General features: G+C 41.7%; 1 protein-coding gene across 1 annotated transcript in view; it reads right to left on the bottom strand.

Moving 5' to 3' along the window:
- LOC115192490 (tyrosine-protein kinase ABL2) overlaps positions 1–17596 on the bottom strand; it is a 42891-nt gene extending 25295 nt beyond the window's left edge. The window contains exon 1 of the mRNA XM_029751062.1: positions 16977–17596. Coding sequence (XP_029606922.1) covers positions 16977–17178 — 202 coding nt within the window. The 5' untranslated portion in view covers positions 17179–17596. The remainder of the gene's footprint in view (positions 1–16976) is intronic.
- Between the last annotated feature and the right edge of the window lie 2025 nt (positions 17597–19621).

Here is a 19621-nt window from a genome sequence, read left to right as displayed (position 1 = left end):
CAGGGCCCAATAAAATCTGTGTTGCGGTAAAACGGAATCACAAAATTCAGACAAAATTTAAAACGGAATTCAACAATATTAAAAAATGTATTGAACTTATTAGAAAAAGCATTAATTTGCCCAAGTTATCATATGCCATGATCAAAATGCATTGGCGATTTGTATTTTCCTTCAACCTTCTGAAACGGCACAGGAATGCCCCTGTGTGTGTGTGTGGTGCGCGCGTATGTCTACACATTGTGTAGCCGTTAGGGATGATGCTAATAATAACCTTCTTCTGGTGGAGATGAAAAGGCTTTCCCAAAAACCTTCTCAATTAAAATGTTAACTACAAAGTAGCACATGCCTACCTGGCAGAATGATATGATTATTTACATCAATCCAGTGGCCATTTGTTGTGCAAACACTGCAATCACAAGTGCTATAGAAACATGGCAAACCAACAAAAGTCTCTTTCTGGTGCGCACTTGCATTAAAGGATAACCACAACCCAAAGTCCCAATTTTTTTCGATTTTTCCATACCTCAAGGGTGGTCTGCTGATGTCAGGGCTCGACTTTATCGCTTGTCCGCTTACCCGGGGCAAATAAAGATTTGTCTGAGAAGCAGATTAGATTTTAAGTTGTCCAAATAGACAAGTAGTGAGAGAGAAAGCGAGAGATAATTACACAGGAATACCTTGTGCTGGGGACAAGAAAAGGCCACTAAAATGTGCAGTTGTCACAACACAATGCCACAGATGTCCAAAGTTTTAGGGAGAATGCAATTGGCATGCTGAATGCAGGAATGTCCACCAGAGCCGTTGCCAGAAAATGTAATGTTAATTTCTCTACCACAAACCACCTCCAACATCGTTTTAGAGAATTTGGCAGCAGGTCGAACACGTCTCACAACCACGTTGAGTGGGTAAGCGTTTTGCTGATGTCAACATTGTGAACAGAGTGCCCGTTGGTGGCGTTGTGGTTATGTTATGGGCAGGCATAAGCTACGGGCAATGAACACAATTGCATTTTATTGAAGGCAACTTGAACGCACAGATACCGTGGAGAGATCCTGAGGCCCATTGTCATGCCATTCATCCACCGCCATCACCTCATGTTTCAGCATGATAATGCACTGCCCCATGTCACAAGGATCTGTACACAATTCCTGAAAATGTCCCTGTTCTTCCTTGGCCTGCATACTCAGACATGTCACCCATTGAGCATGTTTGGGAAGCCCTGGATTGACGTGTATGACAGCGTGTTCCAGGTCCCACAAATATCTTCGCACAGCCATTGGTGGTCACACCAGATACTGACTGGTTTTCTGATCCACGCCCCTACATTTTTTAAAAAGGTATCTGTGACCAACCGATGCATATCTGTATTCCCAGTCATGTGGAATCCATAGATTAGGGCCTAATTTTATTTAAATTGACTGATTTCCTTTTATGAACTGTAACTCCGTAAAATCTTTGAAATGACTGCATGTTGATTTTATATTATTGTTCAGTATAGATTCAAAAGAGCATAGTTTGGCTAGTTATTTAGCTATTAGCATGTATTAAATGTCATTGTCATGTCCCAAAATTAATTTCCACCGGCACTCATAACCACAACCATCATATTAACTGCTGACATGCAGTTATGGGTGCGCAGTTAATGATACCAATGGTGCATACGCTGGTTGTAAAAGTGTCTCAAATGGTTAAAATTGGCTAGGACTCCTCTATTCAATACTGACAACTTAATTCTGACAAAGTTCAAAAATATTCTTAGCTTAATTGATAAGTCACTCCAATGCTGTCAAGATCTCCCCTGAACATTTTAACCTTAAACATTAGTTACCTACCTCGCCCACCTTCGCCATATGATCCCTAAGTCATTGAATGAGGGAATTATTTTATGAAGACATAAAAAGTACTTGGTTGTAACTAATGTTGCAGGGTGGCCAACCATCCTCCAGGAGAGTCCAGGAGAGCAACTGGGTGTGCAGGCTTTTGCTCCAGCCCTGCACAAACACACCACATTAGAAAATCAGCTGCTCAACAGGACCTCCATAAGGTGACTCTGGTGTGGTGCTGGGTCAAAAGTGGTTTAAGCATCGTTTTGGACTTATATAGAACATCCAATTTTGTGGTGTTTCTGTGTTCTATATGTGATTGAGAATGAAAACCTGAAAATTGTTTGAAAAACAGAAATCTGGAAAAACGAAAGAGAAAATGGAATTTGGGAAAAAACTAAATGGAATCAGGCAAACAAATTCAACAGATTTTATAAAGGCAAACAAATTCAATCTTCTTCCTGTATAACCAACGTTCAACAGCATTACTGCAGGGGGAGGATCAATGTTCCTGAGAAACTATCCCAGTCAGTTTTTTCCTGGATCACAGCACCCCACAACACACAAAAGAAAACAAGCTGTGGGAGAGACGAGAGGAATCAAGACATTGACTAAATATATTTGATGGAGCCAAATGTTATCGATTAACCTATTTCACTCTGGTGGAGCTGTGGCACGAAAAAGTTATACAGTTGAAGTTGGAAGTTTACATGCACCTTAGCCAAATGCATTTAAACTCCGTTTTCCACAATTCCTGACATTTAATCCTAGTAAAAATTCCCTGTCTAAGGTCATTTAGGATCACCACTTTATTTTAAGAATGTGAAATGTCAGAATAATAGTAGAGAAAATGATTCATTTCAGCTTTTATTTCTTTCATCACATTCCCAGCGGGTCAGAAGTTTACATACACTCAATTAGTATTTGGTAGCATTGCCTTTTAATTGTTTAACTTGGATCAAACATTTCAGGTAGCCTTCCACAAGCTTCCCACAATAAGTTGGGTGAATTTTGGCACATTCCTCCTGACAGAGCTGGTGTAACTGAGTCAGGTTTGTAGGCCTCCTTGCTTGCACACACTTTCAGTTCTGCCCAAAATGGTCTATAGGATTGAGGTCAGGGCTTTCTGATGGCCACTCCAGTACCTTGACTTTGTTGTCCTTAAGCCATTTTGCCACAACTTTGGAAGTATGCTTGGGGTCATTGTCCATTTGGAAGACCCATTTGCAACCAAACTTTAAACTTCCTGACTGATGTCTTGAGATGTTTGCGTTCAATATATCCACATAATTTTCCTGCCTCATGATGCCATCCATTTTGTGAAGTGCACCAGTCCCCTCCTGCAGCAAAGCACCCCCACAACATGATGCTGCCACCCCCGTGCTTCACGGTTGGGATGCAAGCCTCCCTCTTTTTCCTTCAAACATCACGATGGTTATTATGGCCAAACAGTTTTATTTTTGTTTCATCAGACCAGAGGACATTTTCTCCAAAAAGTACAATCTTCGTCACCATGTATAGTGCAAACCGTTAGTCCGGCTTTTTTATGGCGGTTTTGGAGCAGTGGCTTCTTCCTCGCTGAGCGTCCATTCAGGTTATGTCAATATAGGCCTCGTTTTACTGTGGATATAGAAAACCGGTACAAAATTTCCTCCAGCATCTTCACAAGGTCCTTTGCTGTTGTTCTGGGATTGATTTGCACTTTTCGCACCAAAGTACGCTCATCTCTAGGAGACAGAACGCGTCTCCTTCCTGAGAGGTATGACGGCTGCGTGGTCCCATGGTGTTGATACTTGTGAACTATTGTTTGTACAGATGAACGTGGTACCTTCAGGCTTTTGGAAATTGCTCCCAAGGATGAACCAGACTTGGAGGTCTACCATTTTTTGGGGTCTGATTTATTTTTGATTTCCCATGATGTCAAGCAAAGAGGCACTGAGTTTGAAGGTAGGCCTTGAAATACATCCACAGGTACACCTCCAATTGACTTAAATCATGTCAATTAGCCTATCAGAAGCTTCTAAAGCCATGACATCATTTTCTGGAATTTTCCAAGCTGTTTAAAGGCCTAGTAAACTTAATGTATGTAAACTTCTGACCCACTGGAATTGTGATACACCGAATTCAAAGTGAAACAATCTGTCTAAACAATTGTTGGAAAAATTACTTGTGTTATGCAAAAAGTAGATGTCCTAAACGACTTGCCAAAACTATAGTTTGTTAACATGAAATGTGTGGAGTGGTTTAAAAATGGAGTTTTAATGACTCCAACCTACAGTGGGGGGAAAAAGTATTTGACCCCCTGCTGATTTTGTACGTTTGCCCACTTACAAAGAAATGATCAGTCTATAATTTTAAATGGTAGGTTTATTTGAACAGTGAGACAGAACAAAAAAATCCAGAAAAACGCACGTCAAAAATGTTACAAAATGATTTGCATTTTAATGAGGGAAATAAGTATTTGACCCCTCTGCAAAACATGACTTAGTACTTGGTGGCAAAACCCTTGTTGGCAATCAGAGGTCAGATGTTTCTTCTAGTTGGCCACCAGATCTCAGGAGGGATTTTGTCCCACTCCTCTTTGCAGATCTTCTCCAAGTCATTAAGGTTGAGGCTGACGTTTGGCAACTTGAACCTTCAGCTCCCTCCACAGATTTTCTATGGGATTAAGGTCTGGAGACTGGCCACTCCAGGACCTGAATGTGCTTCTTCTTGAGACACTCCTTTGTTGCCTTGGCCGTGTGTTTTGGGTCATTGTCATGCTGGAATACCCATCCATGACCCATTTTCAATGCCCTGGCTGAGGGAAGGAGGTTCTCACCCAAGATTTGACGGTACATGGCCCTGTCCATCGTCCCTTTGATGCAGTGAAGTTGTCCTGTGCCCTTAGCAGAACAACACCCCCAAAGCATAATGTTTCCACCTCCATGTTTGACGGTGGAGATGGTGTTCTTGGGGTAATAGGCAGCATTCCTCCTCCTCCAAACATGGCCAGTTGAGTTGATGTCAAAGAGCTCCATTTTGACCACAACACTTTCATCCAGTTGTCCTTTGAATCATTCAGATGTTCATTGGCAAACTTCAGACGGGCATGTATATGTATTCTTGAGCAGGGGGACCTTGCGGGCGCTGCAGGATTTCAGTCCTTCACGGCGTAGTGTGTTACCAATTGTTTTCTTGGTCACTATGGTCCCAGCTGCCTTGAGATCATTGACAAGATCCTCCCGTGTAGTTCTGGGCTGATTCCTCACCGTTCTCGTGATCATTGCAACTCCACGAGGTGAGATCTTGCATGGAGCCCCAGGCCGAGGGATATTGACAGTTCTTTTGTGTTTCTTCCATTTGCGAATAATCGCACCAAATGTTGTCACCTTCTTACCAAGCTGCTTGGCGATGGTCTTGTAGCCCATTCTAGCCTTGTGTAGGTCTACAATCTTGTCCCCGACATCCTTGGAGAGCTCTTTGGTCTTGGCCATGGTGGAGAGTTTGGAATCTGATTGATTGATTGCTTTTGTGGATAGGTGTCTTTTATACAGGTAACAAACTGAGATTAGGAGCACTCCCTTTAAAAGTGTGCTCCTAATCTCAGCTCGTTACCTGTATAAAAGACACCTGGGAGCCAGAAATCTTTCTGATTGAGAGGGGGTCAAATACTTATTTCCCCTCATTAAAATGCAAATCAATTTATAACATTTTTGACATGCGTTTTTGTGGATATTTTTGTTGTTATTCTGTCTCTCACTGTTCAAATAAACCTACCATTAAAATTATAGACTGATCCTTTCTTTGTCAGTGGGCAAACGTACAAAATCAGCAGGGGATCAAATACACTTACAGTGAGGGAAAAAAGTATGTAAAAGGCCTATCTGTGTGCTAAAGCGAGCCTTGCTGGCTGTGCATCTTGTGATAGATTGTAAATCATGGAATGCAGAGCAACTCCGCTGTCCTCAGAACTGGATAACATCTTTGCCTCATCCTCCCTTCTTATTAGGCTACTATATGTGTTTTAGGTAGGTTGTACATAGCTAGAATAAAATGTTAATAGGCCTAGGCCAACTATGCATAATTTAGTCGATAAACTCAGCTGTAGTAGCCCAAGTTCTGTTCTGACTCATTTGATTTTTCCACCTTGGTATTGTTTGCTCAATTTCACTTCTTGTGGCCTAGAATATCTGTATAGCATAGACTCGGACTTTCATAATTATTCCCATTTTAAAGCTGCAACTTAACGACATTGAACACTATTGGAATAATTTGGAAAATACTGCTCATAACTTGTCTTAATGCTTTTATGATATTTCCGTAATTAAGATCAGGCCTTTGGTTCGCAATGGTGAGGGATTTTTTTTACGGCCCTCGTATGCATGCATAATTTTTGTCTTATAATGTTTTGCTCATCTGTAAGGCTTGGTCAAATTTCTCATTCGATTTTTATATCTTGCTTAATTTTTTCTATCGCTCTCTCATTATTACCTTAGGACTCCCATGTTTTTGGGTTATTCAAAATCAACTTAACCTAGAAGTCCGTTTCATTCCTTCATTGTTTGATCCTGAAATAGCGTGGCAGGAGAAACCTAGCATGCATTAAACTGAGTGTCTTAATAGGCCAAGTCATATATCAAATAGAGAGAAAATTATATTTTTTGGAGATGTTTACTGACACCAGCCATATTCATTCAACGGGTGTTGTACACACGTCACGTAACGTTAGCTAACGAGCCAGCCAACTACCGTTCGCTAGTTAAATAACAATTTACAAAGTGCCAACAATGACCACAGTGCTGGGAGCTAACCAACCAGGTCCAATGTTAGCTAGCTAACTTAGGCTCTAACTAGAAACGCAAACAGCTCTGGGAAACGAATAATGTCCGCTAGAGATCCAGCCAGCTAACGTTATGGTCTCAGACCATGAGAAACAAGATTGTGGTCTGATGAAACCTGAACGCCAAGCGTCACATCTTGAGGAAATCTGGCACCATCCGTACGGTGAAGCATGGTGGTGGCAGCGTCATGCTGTGGGGATGTTTTTCAGCGGCAGGGACTGGGAGACTAGTCAGGATTGAGGCAAAGATGAACAGAGCAAAGTGCAGAGAGATCTTCAATGAAAACCTGCTCCAGAGTGCTCAGGACGTCAGACTGGGGCAAAGGTTCACCTTCCAACAGGACAACAACACTAAGCACACAGCCAAGACAAACAGAAGTTGCTTCGGGACACGTCTCTGAATGTCCTTGAGTGGCTCAGCCGGAGCACGGACTTGAACCCGATCTAACATCTCTGGAGAGACCTGAAAATAGAGCAACGCTCCCCATCCAACCTGACAGAGCTTGAGAGGATCAGCAGAGAAGAATGTATTAAACTCCCCAAATAAGGTGTGCCAAGCTTGTAGCATCATACCCAAGAAGATTTAAGGCTGTAATCACTGCAAAAGCTGGTGCAACAAAGTACTGAGTAAAGGGTCTGAATACCAATTTTAAAAAAGAAATCACATTTTAAATAAATAAAAACTTTCTTTGCTTTGTCATTATGGGGTATTGTGTGTAGATTGATGAGGGGAAAAAATATACATTTTACAATAAGGCTGTAACGTAACAAAATGTGGAAAAAGGGGTCTGAATACTTTCCGAATGCACTGTAATAGGGTTCCTTCGTGCTTTTTGAATCACCAACAGATGTGACATTTCTGGGTGCATAACATACAGGTTGTAGGAGCAGGTCTGAACATTTCTCCTCAATTTCTTCCTTTAGATCCGTTCCCCATTTTTTCCTTACAGGGTTCTGAACCACCAGGTAGAGTTTCAAATCAACCCTTTATATAAACTTGGCAATCAACTTCTTTGGCGTAGCAGCTTCTTTCAGTATCAATCCATAATCATGGGGATCCTTCCATACTGGATGGGGAAGTTCATCTTGCTTTAAAGCCGTTGTGAGCATAAATAATAATAATAATAATAATAATAATAATAATATAGGCCAGCAATTTGGGACGAAAGTGTCTATAAAATTCCACTAGGAATCCATTATTAAAAAGGAGGTTTCCCATTTTGTAGATTGATGGCCTCCAACAATTCACCCGGGGTAATGTTTACATACATATTCATTTTCTCTGGTTAATTATAAAATGGCCTTAAAGGGATACTTGAGGATTTTGGCAATGAGGCCCTTTATCTACTTCCCCAGAGTCAGATAAAGTTGTGGATACCATTATTTATGTCTAGTATGCTAGCAGATGCCCATATACTTCGAGGCATTGGCCTAACGCTAGCAGTGAAACTCCCTCTAACTCCTTCATACTAGACACAGAGTCTAAAAATGGTATCCACAAGTTCATCTTCCTCTGGGGAAGTAGATAAGGGCCTCATTGCCAAAAACCCGAAAGTATCCCTTTAAGGAAATTGTTATATCTCCTTGAACTTTTGTTTTCAGATTAAAACATGTTATCAAACACTGTATCCAAAGACTGAGTTGATTTCATAATGCTCCATTGTTATGCTACCATCTGGGGTTTGAATGCTATGGAGGGTAAGTTCTTCTTCCTCTTACTTTGCCAAGCAAGCGCCTACACTTTCACCTTGCTCAATATATTGTTGCTTGGATTTCATGGTTGCAATCGCTGTAGATCGGGTGTTTATTGGTAATATTCAAGCTTCAGTGTTCAACTGTTGAAGCGTGTTTGCATTTCTTTATATCTAAACTGTGTTTTCTTTCTAAATTGTGGATTTTCTGTTCTAGTATTTCTAATTCATCATGGGTCTTTTTCTTATGTGAAGAGTAAGACATGATACAAATCTCTCATATATGATTTAAGAGCTTCCCAGACAACAGTTGGCCATACTTCATTATCTACACTTATTTGCAAAAACATGTCTGTGTTGAGATGAGGGGTTTATCTCCAAGTAAAAGTGTTGAATGAGGTTGACACAACAGTGTGGTGAGGTTTTCACCATGGCACTGTTCTGGAGAGACCAGAGAGAGCATTCTGTGTGGTGTAGAGATGCAAGCCTAGAGATGATTACATCAGTTAGAAAGAAAAATGGTATACAGATATTGCATCACAGTCCAGACAGATTAACCTGACAGGAACAAGCGGTACCTGCGGCAGAGAATATAACATCTAATTTCAATAGACCGCATGATATTACGGAAATTGTACAGCAGTGTACAGCAGCCGCTGGTCTTCTATTAGCCATTTGTTATATTTCTCCACAGTTAGTGTAGCGTAGCCTAACTAGAATGAATCCCATAACTCCAACTGTTGGAGAGAGGACAGGCAGCCTTTAACTGAGCGACTGCTGGAATGACCATGAGGATTCAGGCCTGGCTGAAGAGGATTACACCGACTTCAGTGGGTCTCATGTTCCTGTGATGGTACACAGAGCTTGCTGAGATTACATTCCCATTGCTTCCATGTGCAGGGCTTGGCCACCCAATCTGCCCAGCACAAGGACAAGGCACAGTATGAAAAAGGCTTTTGATAGCATCTGAGTTAGCCACTCTGTGACTCGCAACATTCTCTTTGAATGGGGCAAATGATCCCAGTCCATTGAGAGAGAAATGGGCCTTCTCTGTGGCTGAGCTCCTTGGTCTCACCCCCGCTGCTCAACACAAGAGAGCATAGAGACGACCCTGGCAGCGCCACGAAGTGCCAGATTAATGCTGACTCTGGTGTGTGATTAAACCGGAGGGGAAGAAGAGGGAAGACAGAGAGGATTACACCAGGCCAAAACAGTGCTCAATTTCAACTCCACTAAGATGATACAAAGAGAGAGAACGAGAGAGAGAAAGATAAAGCAGACGAGTAGAGAGGGAATGAAGATGAAGTATTTGAGCTGAGCTTTGGGCACAGAGAGAACAGTCTCGGATGAGTGTGACGGTGGAAAGAGTTGCTGAGGTAGAAGGGTCCAAGTCATGTGCCTGGATCTCTGGATAAGCACTGATAGAGCAGTCAGCCACAACACATGCCAAGTCCTGAAACCCAATCAACACTAAAACAGCAGTCCAATAGACCAGTCCCCCCACATGGAAAACCAACAGTACCCTCATAGCATTCATATATATCATCAGGGTGGGAAATTAATACTTGCCAAAAACCAAATGCGGGTAGATTTGGCATTGGCGGTAAGGTTGGGCGGTATCCAGATTTTCATACCGTCCAAGCGTTTTTTTTGACACACAAAACAATTTAGGCAAAAGTGATCTTGATTCAGGAGGGGATTGAATGTCTCTGCTGTAACCAAGAAGCTTGATCTTGACATCTAGCCACGTAGCAAACCAAATGCATTGCTGTGGCCCTGAGCTGGATATAATTTGACACATATTACATTTATTTTTTGTTATACTTAACTTGTAGTAAGTTATAAGCAGCGGCCCCGACCCAAAAAAACTATCCAAAGGCCGAAATGTAGAAGTTGGTTGAGTTGACCAGAAAGACTACTAAAGTGCAACTTTGTCCTCATGTTTCTTGGCTTGTTACATAGTTGTGTTCACATGCTAGGTTGTTTTTCATTATTAGTTAAGAGTTTACTGCAACTGTCTGCTGGTAGCGCAGACAGAGATGATCATCTCTGACAGACAAGGAGTTCTATTACTACAGTAATGGCCCACCTCTTAAAGGGGCAGCTGAACATTTTTGTTTCACCTAATGACTCATATTTGGGGGTAAATTATGCTTGACTGAGCATAGAACAGTCCAAAAACCTTAGTAATTTACTGTCATTTCTTATCATTACAAGACTCAAATAATTGAATTGTGCTCTTAAATATATGTGTGCTACTAAATAACTTATGTACTCCTTGTAAAAAATGTCAGCGTTAGAGTCCTGAACTAATAATAATAAATAAGCCGTATTACTCAGCATTTTGTGGCAGGACAGGCACATTGTTGATTATTGACGTTCAAGTTGTAGAAATGTTCCACTGGTTAAGACTTCGGTGACAAAAATGAAAGCATTGAGCAATATACTAAATTACTTCTTACTAGTAATACATTTTTTGTTTTAGAAATATTACAAGGCATACTCATCAGTTACTTGTGATTTCTGGTGTAATAATGCCAAAAACATATTTTGGCTGGTAAAAAATCTGAGTGGCTGGTAGATTTTTGTATCTACCTGTTACAGTGGCTAATGAAACAAAAAGTTAATTCCCCACCCTGTACAGCATGTTATATCTGAACCTATACTAAGTTTCACAAGAGAGTGAAAAGACAGTAAATAACTTGCCATTCTGTAGTGTAAACAAACTCAGTAACATGATATACCGGTAGGTGTGTGAGTATCAGAGCGCACGTGGGAGGTTTCGTCAGCATCTGCAACAGCAGCAATGAGTCGACTCAAATCACTTCCTTTCCTTTGCTTAATCCTGTGTTTAATGAGAGCAGAATGAGACATACTGGGAAGGACAGGGTCTGGGCATTGTTAATGCAGTCAAAAATAACCAGGATTAAAATGCTGCCTTTAGTCTCCAGCCTCATGCTTTCACCAGTCAAGCACATGGAAAGAGGAAGGATGAATAATTCATGAAGCAACCATCCCAGAATATATACACACACCCCACTGCCATAATCAATATGCTTTATTGAACGGAAAAGCATACACACCCTCAAACATGCAAATTAAAAACTGCCCTGCATCTATAGGACTGAAAATTATGAGACTGAGCTCCTTCTAGTGGCTGAAGGATGCAACTCTGGGTGACATGCAAGGTAGGGCAGAGGACCCAGTCACCCAGATAAAGGGGGCGGCAGGTAGCCTAGTGGTTAGAGCGTTGGACTAGTAACCGAAAGGTTGGACTAGTAACCGAAAGGTTGCAAGATTGAATCCCCGAGCTGACAAGGTAAAAATCTGTAGTTCTGCCCCTGAACAAGGCAGTTAACCTACTGTTCCTTGGCCATCATTGAAAATAAGAATTTATTCTTAGCTGACTTGCCTAGTTAAATAAAGGTAAAAGGGGGATACCTAGTTCGTTGTACAACTGAATGCATTAAACTGAAAGTCAACAAGATACATTATTACATCAGGTTTAAATTAGTTAAAATCTCACAGCCGCCTCCAAAACTCTATTTTCAGTACTGTGTGACTTATTTTGGTTGTTGGGGCCTTTGCAGATATAGAAAAGTGGATTTGACTAATCCAAATTGATCCCTAATGCAAATCAGCTTAAATGTATCAGGGGTCATGGGCAGATGTTAAATACAGTGCATTCGCAAAGTATTCAGACCACTTGGCTTTCTCCACATTTTGTTACATTACAGCTTTATTTTCAAACGGATTAAATTGTCCCCCCCCCCCCCTCAATCTTCACAGGTTTTTGGAATTCGCAAATGTATAATTAAAAAAAAACTAAAATACAACATTTACACAACTATTCAGACCCTTTACTCAGTATTTTGTTGAAGCACCTCTGGCAGTCATTACAGCATCGAGTCTTCTTGGGTATGATGCTGCAAGCTTGGCACACCTGTATTTGGGGAGTTTCTCCCATTCTCTGCAGATCCTCTCAAGCTCTGTCAGGTTGGATGGGGAGCATCGCTGCACAGCTATTTTCAGGTCTCTCCAGAGATGTTCGATCGGGTTCAAGTCCGGCCTCTGGCTGGGCCACTCAAGGACATTCAGAGACTTGTCCCGAAGCCACTCCTGCATTGTCTTGGCTGTGTGCCTAGGGTCGCTGTCCTGTAGGAAGGTGACCCTTCGTCCCCAGTCTGAGGTCCTGAGCGCTCTGGAGAAGGTTTTCATCAAGGATCTCTGTACTTTGCTCTGTTCATCTTCCCTCGATCCTGACTAGTCTCCGGGTCCCTGCCACTGAAAAACATCCCCACAGCATGCGGCTGCCACCACCATGCTTCACAGTAGGGATGGTGCCAGGTTTCATCCAGAAGTAACGCTTGGCATTCAGGCCAAAAATAGTTTAATCTTGGTTTCATCAGACCACAGAATCTTGTTTCTCATGGTCTGAGAGTCCTTTAGGTGCCCTTTGGCAAACTCCAAGCGGGCTGTCATGTGCTTTTTACTGAGGAGTGGCTTCAGTCTGGCCACTCTACCATAAAGGTCTGATTGGTGGAGCGCTGCAGAGATGGTTGCCCTTCTGGAAGGTTCTCCCATCTCCACAGAGGAACTCTGAAGCTCTGTCAGAGTGACCATCGGGTTCTTGGTCACCTCCCTGACCAAGGCCCTTCTCCCCTGATTGCTCAGTTTGGCTGGGCGGCCAGTCTTGGTGGTTCCAAACTCCATTTAAGAATGATGGAGGCCACTGTGTTCTTGGGGATCTTCAATGCTGCAGAAATGTTTTGGTACCATTCCCAAGATCTGTGCCTCAACACAATCCTGTCTCAGAGCTCTACAGGCAATTCCTTCGACCCCATGGCGCGGTTTTTGCTCTGACAACTGTGGGACCTTACATAGACAGGTGTGTGCCTTTCCAAATCATGTCCAATCAATTGAATTTACCACAGGTGGACTCCAATCAAGTTGTAGCATGATCAATGGAAACAGGATGCACCTGAGATCAATTTCAAGTCTCATAGCAAAGGGTCTGAATACTTATGAAAATAAATTCTAAAAACCTGTTTTCGCTTTGTCATTATGGGGTATTGTGTGTAGATTGATGAGGGGGTAAAAAACAACTGAATCCATTTTAGAATAAGGCTGGAAAGTAACAAAATGTGGAAAAAGTCAAGAGGTCTGAATATTTCCCAAATGCACTGTACATGTGGCCCATTTTGTAATCAAGTATATGAAACCTGCTCTCTACCTGAACCTGCTGAGCGGTTTATGGGCTTGATAGCCAAATCACTTCTGTGAATTCTGCAAACAAGCGAGAGCCCAAAGCAAAGCCAAATAAGAGGCCATATTCCACACAAGTGCCATAAAAGTTCACTTGATCAGAAGAGCATTACGCTGAGTGAGCACTCTAAAGTCATGTGGTTAGAGGGAATGCAAGCCTTCTTGGGCTTCATATTGCGTATCACAAAGATACCATTAACTTCCAGCTTCAAATTGCAACGTAGGCTTTGGTTTTCATAACGCTGCAGAAAAACTTCTTGTAAGGGCCGGAGACAATGAATAAATAATAAAGAAATACCAAAATGGCATTGTGGGCCAACAGGGACAAGCTGAGTCAACTTGCCTGTGGGGGAAAGGGAGATGCAGAGGCCATTGATTCAGAAGAACTTGTGTCCGTCCCCACAGTGAATCACTTGCTTCAGGCAAAAATACATGTAGACGTACTACACACAAACCTCAAAAGGGTCACAGACTGAGGAATCCATCTCAAGTAGCCACGGTATCAAACGCAACATGATGTCATTGTACTTTCATTTGGGGAAACAATTGGCCTAGGCCTTTTACAACTGACAAACCATACAAAGGATTAACTGTTCAACACTAACAACCCCAAAACGGCTAAAAGGAGGAGGGCAATTCCACAATGATGCAGAATTAATGCAAAGTTAAACAAACTTTACAACTCTATGCACAAGGAGTACGTAATGTGTTTGTAAAATTTGTGGTAATTTACTAGAAGAACAGTGGAGATGCAAAGACTGCTAACAGAATGACAGCACAGAAAGACAGTTTGTCTTACATTTTAAAGTTTAAAAAAAATCTGGAGTCTAAGCATCACCGTGAAATTACCCAGGAAGAACCGGAAAATCATCGTACGGACTAAAGAAAAGGAGGAAATGGGCTTTGTTGCAAAATAATAAACTTCCTTAGAATCAGCCATGGTGACATAACTCAGCCAGATGTGAAGGGATCAAATCCTATGAATAGACAAAACCATGTTCGACAGACATTGCTGACTTTACTCCCCTGGCCCAATGGTTTCACAACACATTTATTTTAACCAACAGTGGCACTGCTAGGATAGAACTGCATCATATAGCCTAGGCTTAAATTAGAATTGCTCCTGCTCGGTCAAGGAGAGAGTTGCACAGACAAATGCTTTGATGCTTCCATTATATTGTGAGGGTTTACAAGGTAATAGCCTTTCAACACTTGGCTATGCATCCAGTTATAAAAAGGACACTTGGACATTTGAAAGTACAGACAGTGTGCACTTTGCAGGTTTGCGTTTCCAGCTGAAGAGGTTCATTGTGGAGATGTGACAGGTCTCGCTTTGCCCCTGTGCAGAGAGCTGAAAAAACAACTACTGGACGAGCCTTACACTCTCGCCATTCCCATCACATCTGATTCCATGCAAGACTGACTGACCTGCCCTTGGGTAAAGCAAAGCTCAACGGAAGCAGTAGAGACTGGATAGTTGTTGCAATTGTGGACGGATATACAGTGTCTTCGTCAGACACAGAATAACATTCTCAACTTCTGTAACAATGCATCCCTAAATGGTCTTACAGAACTCGATAACATATACACAATGGCAATTACTTCTACAGTAGCTCAAAGCAGGACTTCGCTGACTAAATGTTATAATAGTTTCAACATAGGAAGATCCTTACTGATAGCCTTGACTAACTCCTGAGTGCCATTGACACATTGCAGGCCTAGATAGTGGCATAATGACTGTACATACAGTACCAGTCAAAGGTTTGGACACCTACTCATTCAAGGGTTTTGTTTTTACTATTTTCTACATTGTAGAATAATAGTGAAGAAATCAAAACTATGAAATAACACATGGAATCACGTAGTCACCAAAAAAGTATTACACAAATCAAAATATATTTTATATTTGAAAATCTTCAAAGTAGCCACCACTCTTGGCATTCTCTCAACCAGCTTCATGAGGTAGTCACCTGGAATGCATTTCAGTTAACAGGTGTGCCTGTTACCCCTTCCCAAATAAATACTTCAGAGTTCAAGTAACAGACACATCTCAACATCAACTGTTCAGAGGAGACTGCGTGAATCTGGCCTTCATGGTCGAATTGCTGCAAAGCAATACGCCATCCCATCTGGTTTGCGCTTAGTGGGATTATCATTTGTTTTTCAACAGGACAATGACTCAACACACCTTCAGGCTGTGTAAGGGCTATTTGACCAAGGAGAGTGACTGAGTGCTGCATCAGATGACCTGGCCTCCACAATCACCCGACCTCAACCCAACTGAGATGGTTTGGGATGAGTTGGACTGCAGAGTGAAGGAAAAGCAGCCAACAAGTGCTCAGCATATGTGGTAACTCCTTCAAGACAGTTGGAAAAGCATTCCAGGTGAAGCTGGTTTAGAGAATGCCAAGAGTGTGCAAAGCTGTCATTAAGGCAAATGGTGGCTACTTTGAAGAAACTAAAATATAATTTGATTTTTTAAACACTTTTTGGGATACTACATGATTCCATGTGTTATTTCATAGTGTTGATGCCTTCACTATTATTCTACAATGTAGAAAATAGTAAAAATTAAGAAAAACTCTAGAATGAGTATGTCCAAACTTTTGACTGGTACTGTATATCTATCCAATTTGACCCCCCCTAGAACACCAATGTGAGTGTGCCACTGAGGCACTACTACTACATCACAAGGTTGAGCACAGTGAGTATTTTACTACCTTAATTAAAATCTATGAAAGCACTATCCTCAAGGAATATGTTGGATTATAGTTTGTTACACAAACATAATTCAAAGTGACTTTGCACAACAATTTTCTGTTGAGTGGGCTGTTTCAAAAGACCATACTTGCAAATCACTCCAGGCTGAAATGTGGTATTGTTGTGGCTGCCATAGTGAGTTAATGGAGTGGAATTGCCACTGCATCCCGGGTGGCAGAGATCATCGTTTAACAAGCATCTCGGACTCGGAGTCCAGGTCGCCATAGACGTGAACGGTCCTTTTTGTTCCTTGCAGCTGTGCAGTCCTGAAACGTTTCCCCCCCATCCCTCTCTGTTGTCTCAGAATAACGAAACACAATCCACGCTCGTAGTAGCACTGACTAGCTACACTTACCTAGAAATCAAGAGAACTAGCAAACATAAGCTAACTAACGGTACAACTAGAGCTGTCACTGATGATAGCAAGTTCTTGTATTTCCGCTACGACGTCGTAGTCGGGCACCGAGTTGACTAGCAGTAAACTAGTTAGCACGTTAGCTAACTAGCTAGCAAACACCCGCTAAATAAATCCGTTTGACTAACTAGCTACCGTTATTACTTGACATACCAGTTGATAAAATATTTTTTTTTATAAAACTGTGTGTCTTTTCCTACCTGAATGCTTGGTGAATATATTAATTGCTGGGTCCGGCACGTTAACGGCAGCAACCCTGCCTGGTGCCGTTCCGGTACTGCTGACTTCCCGGGGTCTCCTCCCTGTACTTCCCCTGTTCCCCTTGCCCGGGTGTTGTTGCGGTGGTGGCGGTTGGAGTCCTGTTGAAGCCCCCTCACCGACGCGGCCTACCTGTTGTCCCATCCCCGCAGTTCGGTGTAAAGATGTCCGGGACGAAGCTAGCCAACCCTGCACACTCCTGGTTCACATCCCCCAATTGTGGAGCGGCCTGTTCCGAATAGTCTTCCTCGACACCCTTTTCTCCACCCGACGTCCTAGCTAGCAAGTTAGCTCGATAGCTAGTATCGGTGAAACCCACCCACCTTGCCTCAAACAATAAAGCAAAACTCTCTGCCAACGGTCCGTGGGATCTCGAGGCAGGAATGTTCAGTCCCCCACGTCCGAGTTTCTACGAAATATGGACCCTTCAGGGTTGTTTCGCCGTGCTCCGGCCACTGCGCGCCCCTTCTGCAGCCGCCATCTTTACCGCAGCATAGAGTTTACTATTTAGGAAGAGGATTTCACCACACTCCCCAGATCACATTGATCCATTACAAGTCCCCAACGTTACTAGGACCTCAGCGCCACTAGATGACGGACAGCCCGAGGACCAACCAATGATTATATACATCATTGATCCTCCACCCTATAGGAGAATGAGATTCCCTGGACCAACTATTACCATGGCACCCACCATGATTGCATTGTTCATAACTTGTATGTGTGAAATAAGACCTCTGGAAAAACGACATGTATATTGTTCAACGTTTAACATAAAGCATTGAAATATTGTCATAACATTGATCTGTTGTTTGTGTTATGGCTATTTATCCCATTAAAAAAACATTTAAAAAGACAGCCTATGGCTATTTTCTTTTTGCAGTGACAGAAAACATTCATACTGCGTTTATGCCATCACCCCTGACATGACACAGTTTACGCTTCATGCCTGCACGGTCTTTTCTGGACACTGATGTGATTTCATGGACATTGATCACGACTGTGATTGAACTGAATACAGTTAAATTAACAAAAAACAGTGACAAGAAGCATTTGACAAAATCCATTCCAATTGTCTTAACATTGTGAAATGTACAATATTCTATATGGAAGGTTGGCCTACATCAAAAACCAAAACTGTGCTTTGAAATACAAAAGTCACAATTCTAACCCAGGATTTTGTGACAAAGACCAACAATAGACTTTCTCAAAGATTCATAGCTTAGTTTTGAAGCGGGCACCACCTGACAAACAATACCTAATGCACTGTAATGGTAATAACATCAAGCATATCTCAAAACACCCATTTTCACAGAAATGTTTTAAACACCATAACTCCATAAATTGATCTCAAGAAAAATAGAGGAATGTCAATCTCTGTTAAAAAATATAGATATCTGAACAAAAGTATCACTCTGGAGTAAAACAAAAAGTAATGTTCTAAATGATCAGAAGACATCGAGACGCTCAAAGGTTGCAAGTGAGCTGTTGCCTCAAATATATATATATAAAAAACACTGAAATAGTAAAACAAATAGTAATTTGTAGTAAACAGCACAGAAATGTCCCCCAATTGAAATACAGCCAGGCTGAAGTAGCCTTGCAATAAAATCTCTCGATAGGATAAATATCAATGTACATTTTCCTCAGATAACACACAATTGTAAGCGGTTCCGTTTAGATAATTACTTATCTACTGAGTAAAATGGAAAATTATGGATCATTTGGGATTATCAATTAACAATGTATTGTCAGTGTGGGAATTCTGACATTTTACATTTCAGCGCCATCTGCTGGATGAGATTACACATTTAAATCTCCAAAATCTTAAATGCCTGAGAGAAAAATAAAACAGCTGATTTGTACCCCTTGACCTTTTCAATGTTTTTTTACGTTACAGCCTTATTCTAAAATTAATTGAATAAAAACAAGTTCGTCATCAATCTGCACAAAATACCCCATAATGACAAAGCAAAACCGTTTTTTTACATTTTTGCAAAAGTATTAAAAATAAAAAACATAAATACCTTATTTCCATAAGTATTCAGATCCTTTGCTATGAGACTAAATTGAGCTCAGGTGCATACTGTTTCCAATGATCATTCTTGAGATGTTTCTACAACTTGATTAGAGTCTACCTGTGGTAAATTCAATTGATTGGACATGTAATTTTCATGTTTTGGACATGATTTGGAAAGGCACACACCTGTCTATATAAGGTCCCACAGTTGACAGTGCATGTCAAAGCAAAAACGAAGCCATGAGGTCGAAGGAATTGTCCGTGGAGCTCCGAGACAGGATTGTGGTGAGGCACAGATCTGGGGAAGGGTACCAAAAAATATCTGCAGCATTGAAGGTCTCCAAGAACACAACAGCTCCATCATTCTTAAATGGAAGACGTTTGGAACCACCAAGACTCTTCCTAGAGCTGGCCACCCAGCCAAACTGAGCAATCAGGGAAAAGGGCCTTGGTCAGGGTGGTGACCAACAACCCGATGGTGACTCTGACAGCACACCAGAGTTCCTCTATGGAAATGGGAGAACCTTCCAGAAGGACAGCAATCTCTGCAGCATTCCACCAATCTGG

The sequence above is a fragment of the Salmo trutta genome, chromosome 4, assembly GCF_901001165.1.
Source record: "Salmo trutta chromosome 4, fSalTru1.1, whole genome shotgun sequence".
Lineage (NCBI taxonomy): Eukaryota > Metazoa > Chordata > Actinopteri > Salmoniformes > Salmonidae > Salmo > Salmo trutta.
Note: the sequence above shows the minus strand (reverse complement) of the source record. Positions and strands in the feature narration are given on the sequence as shown.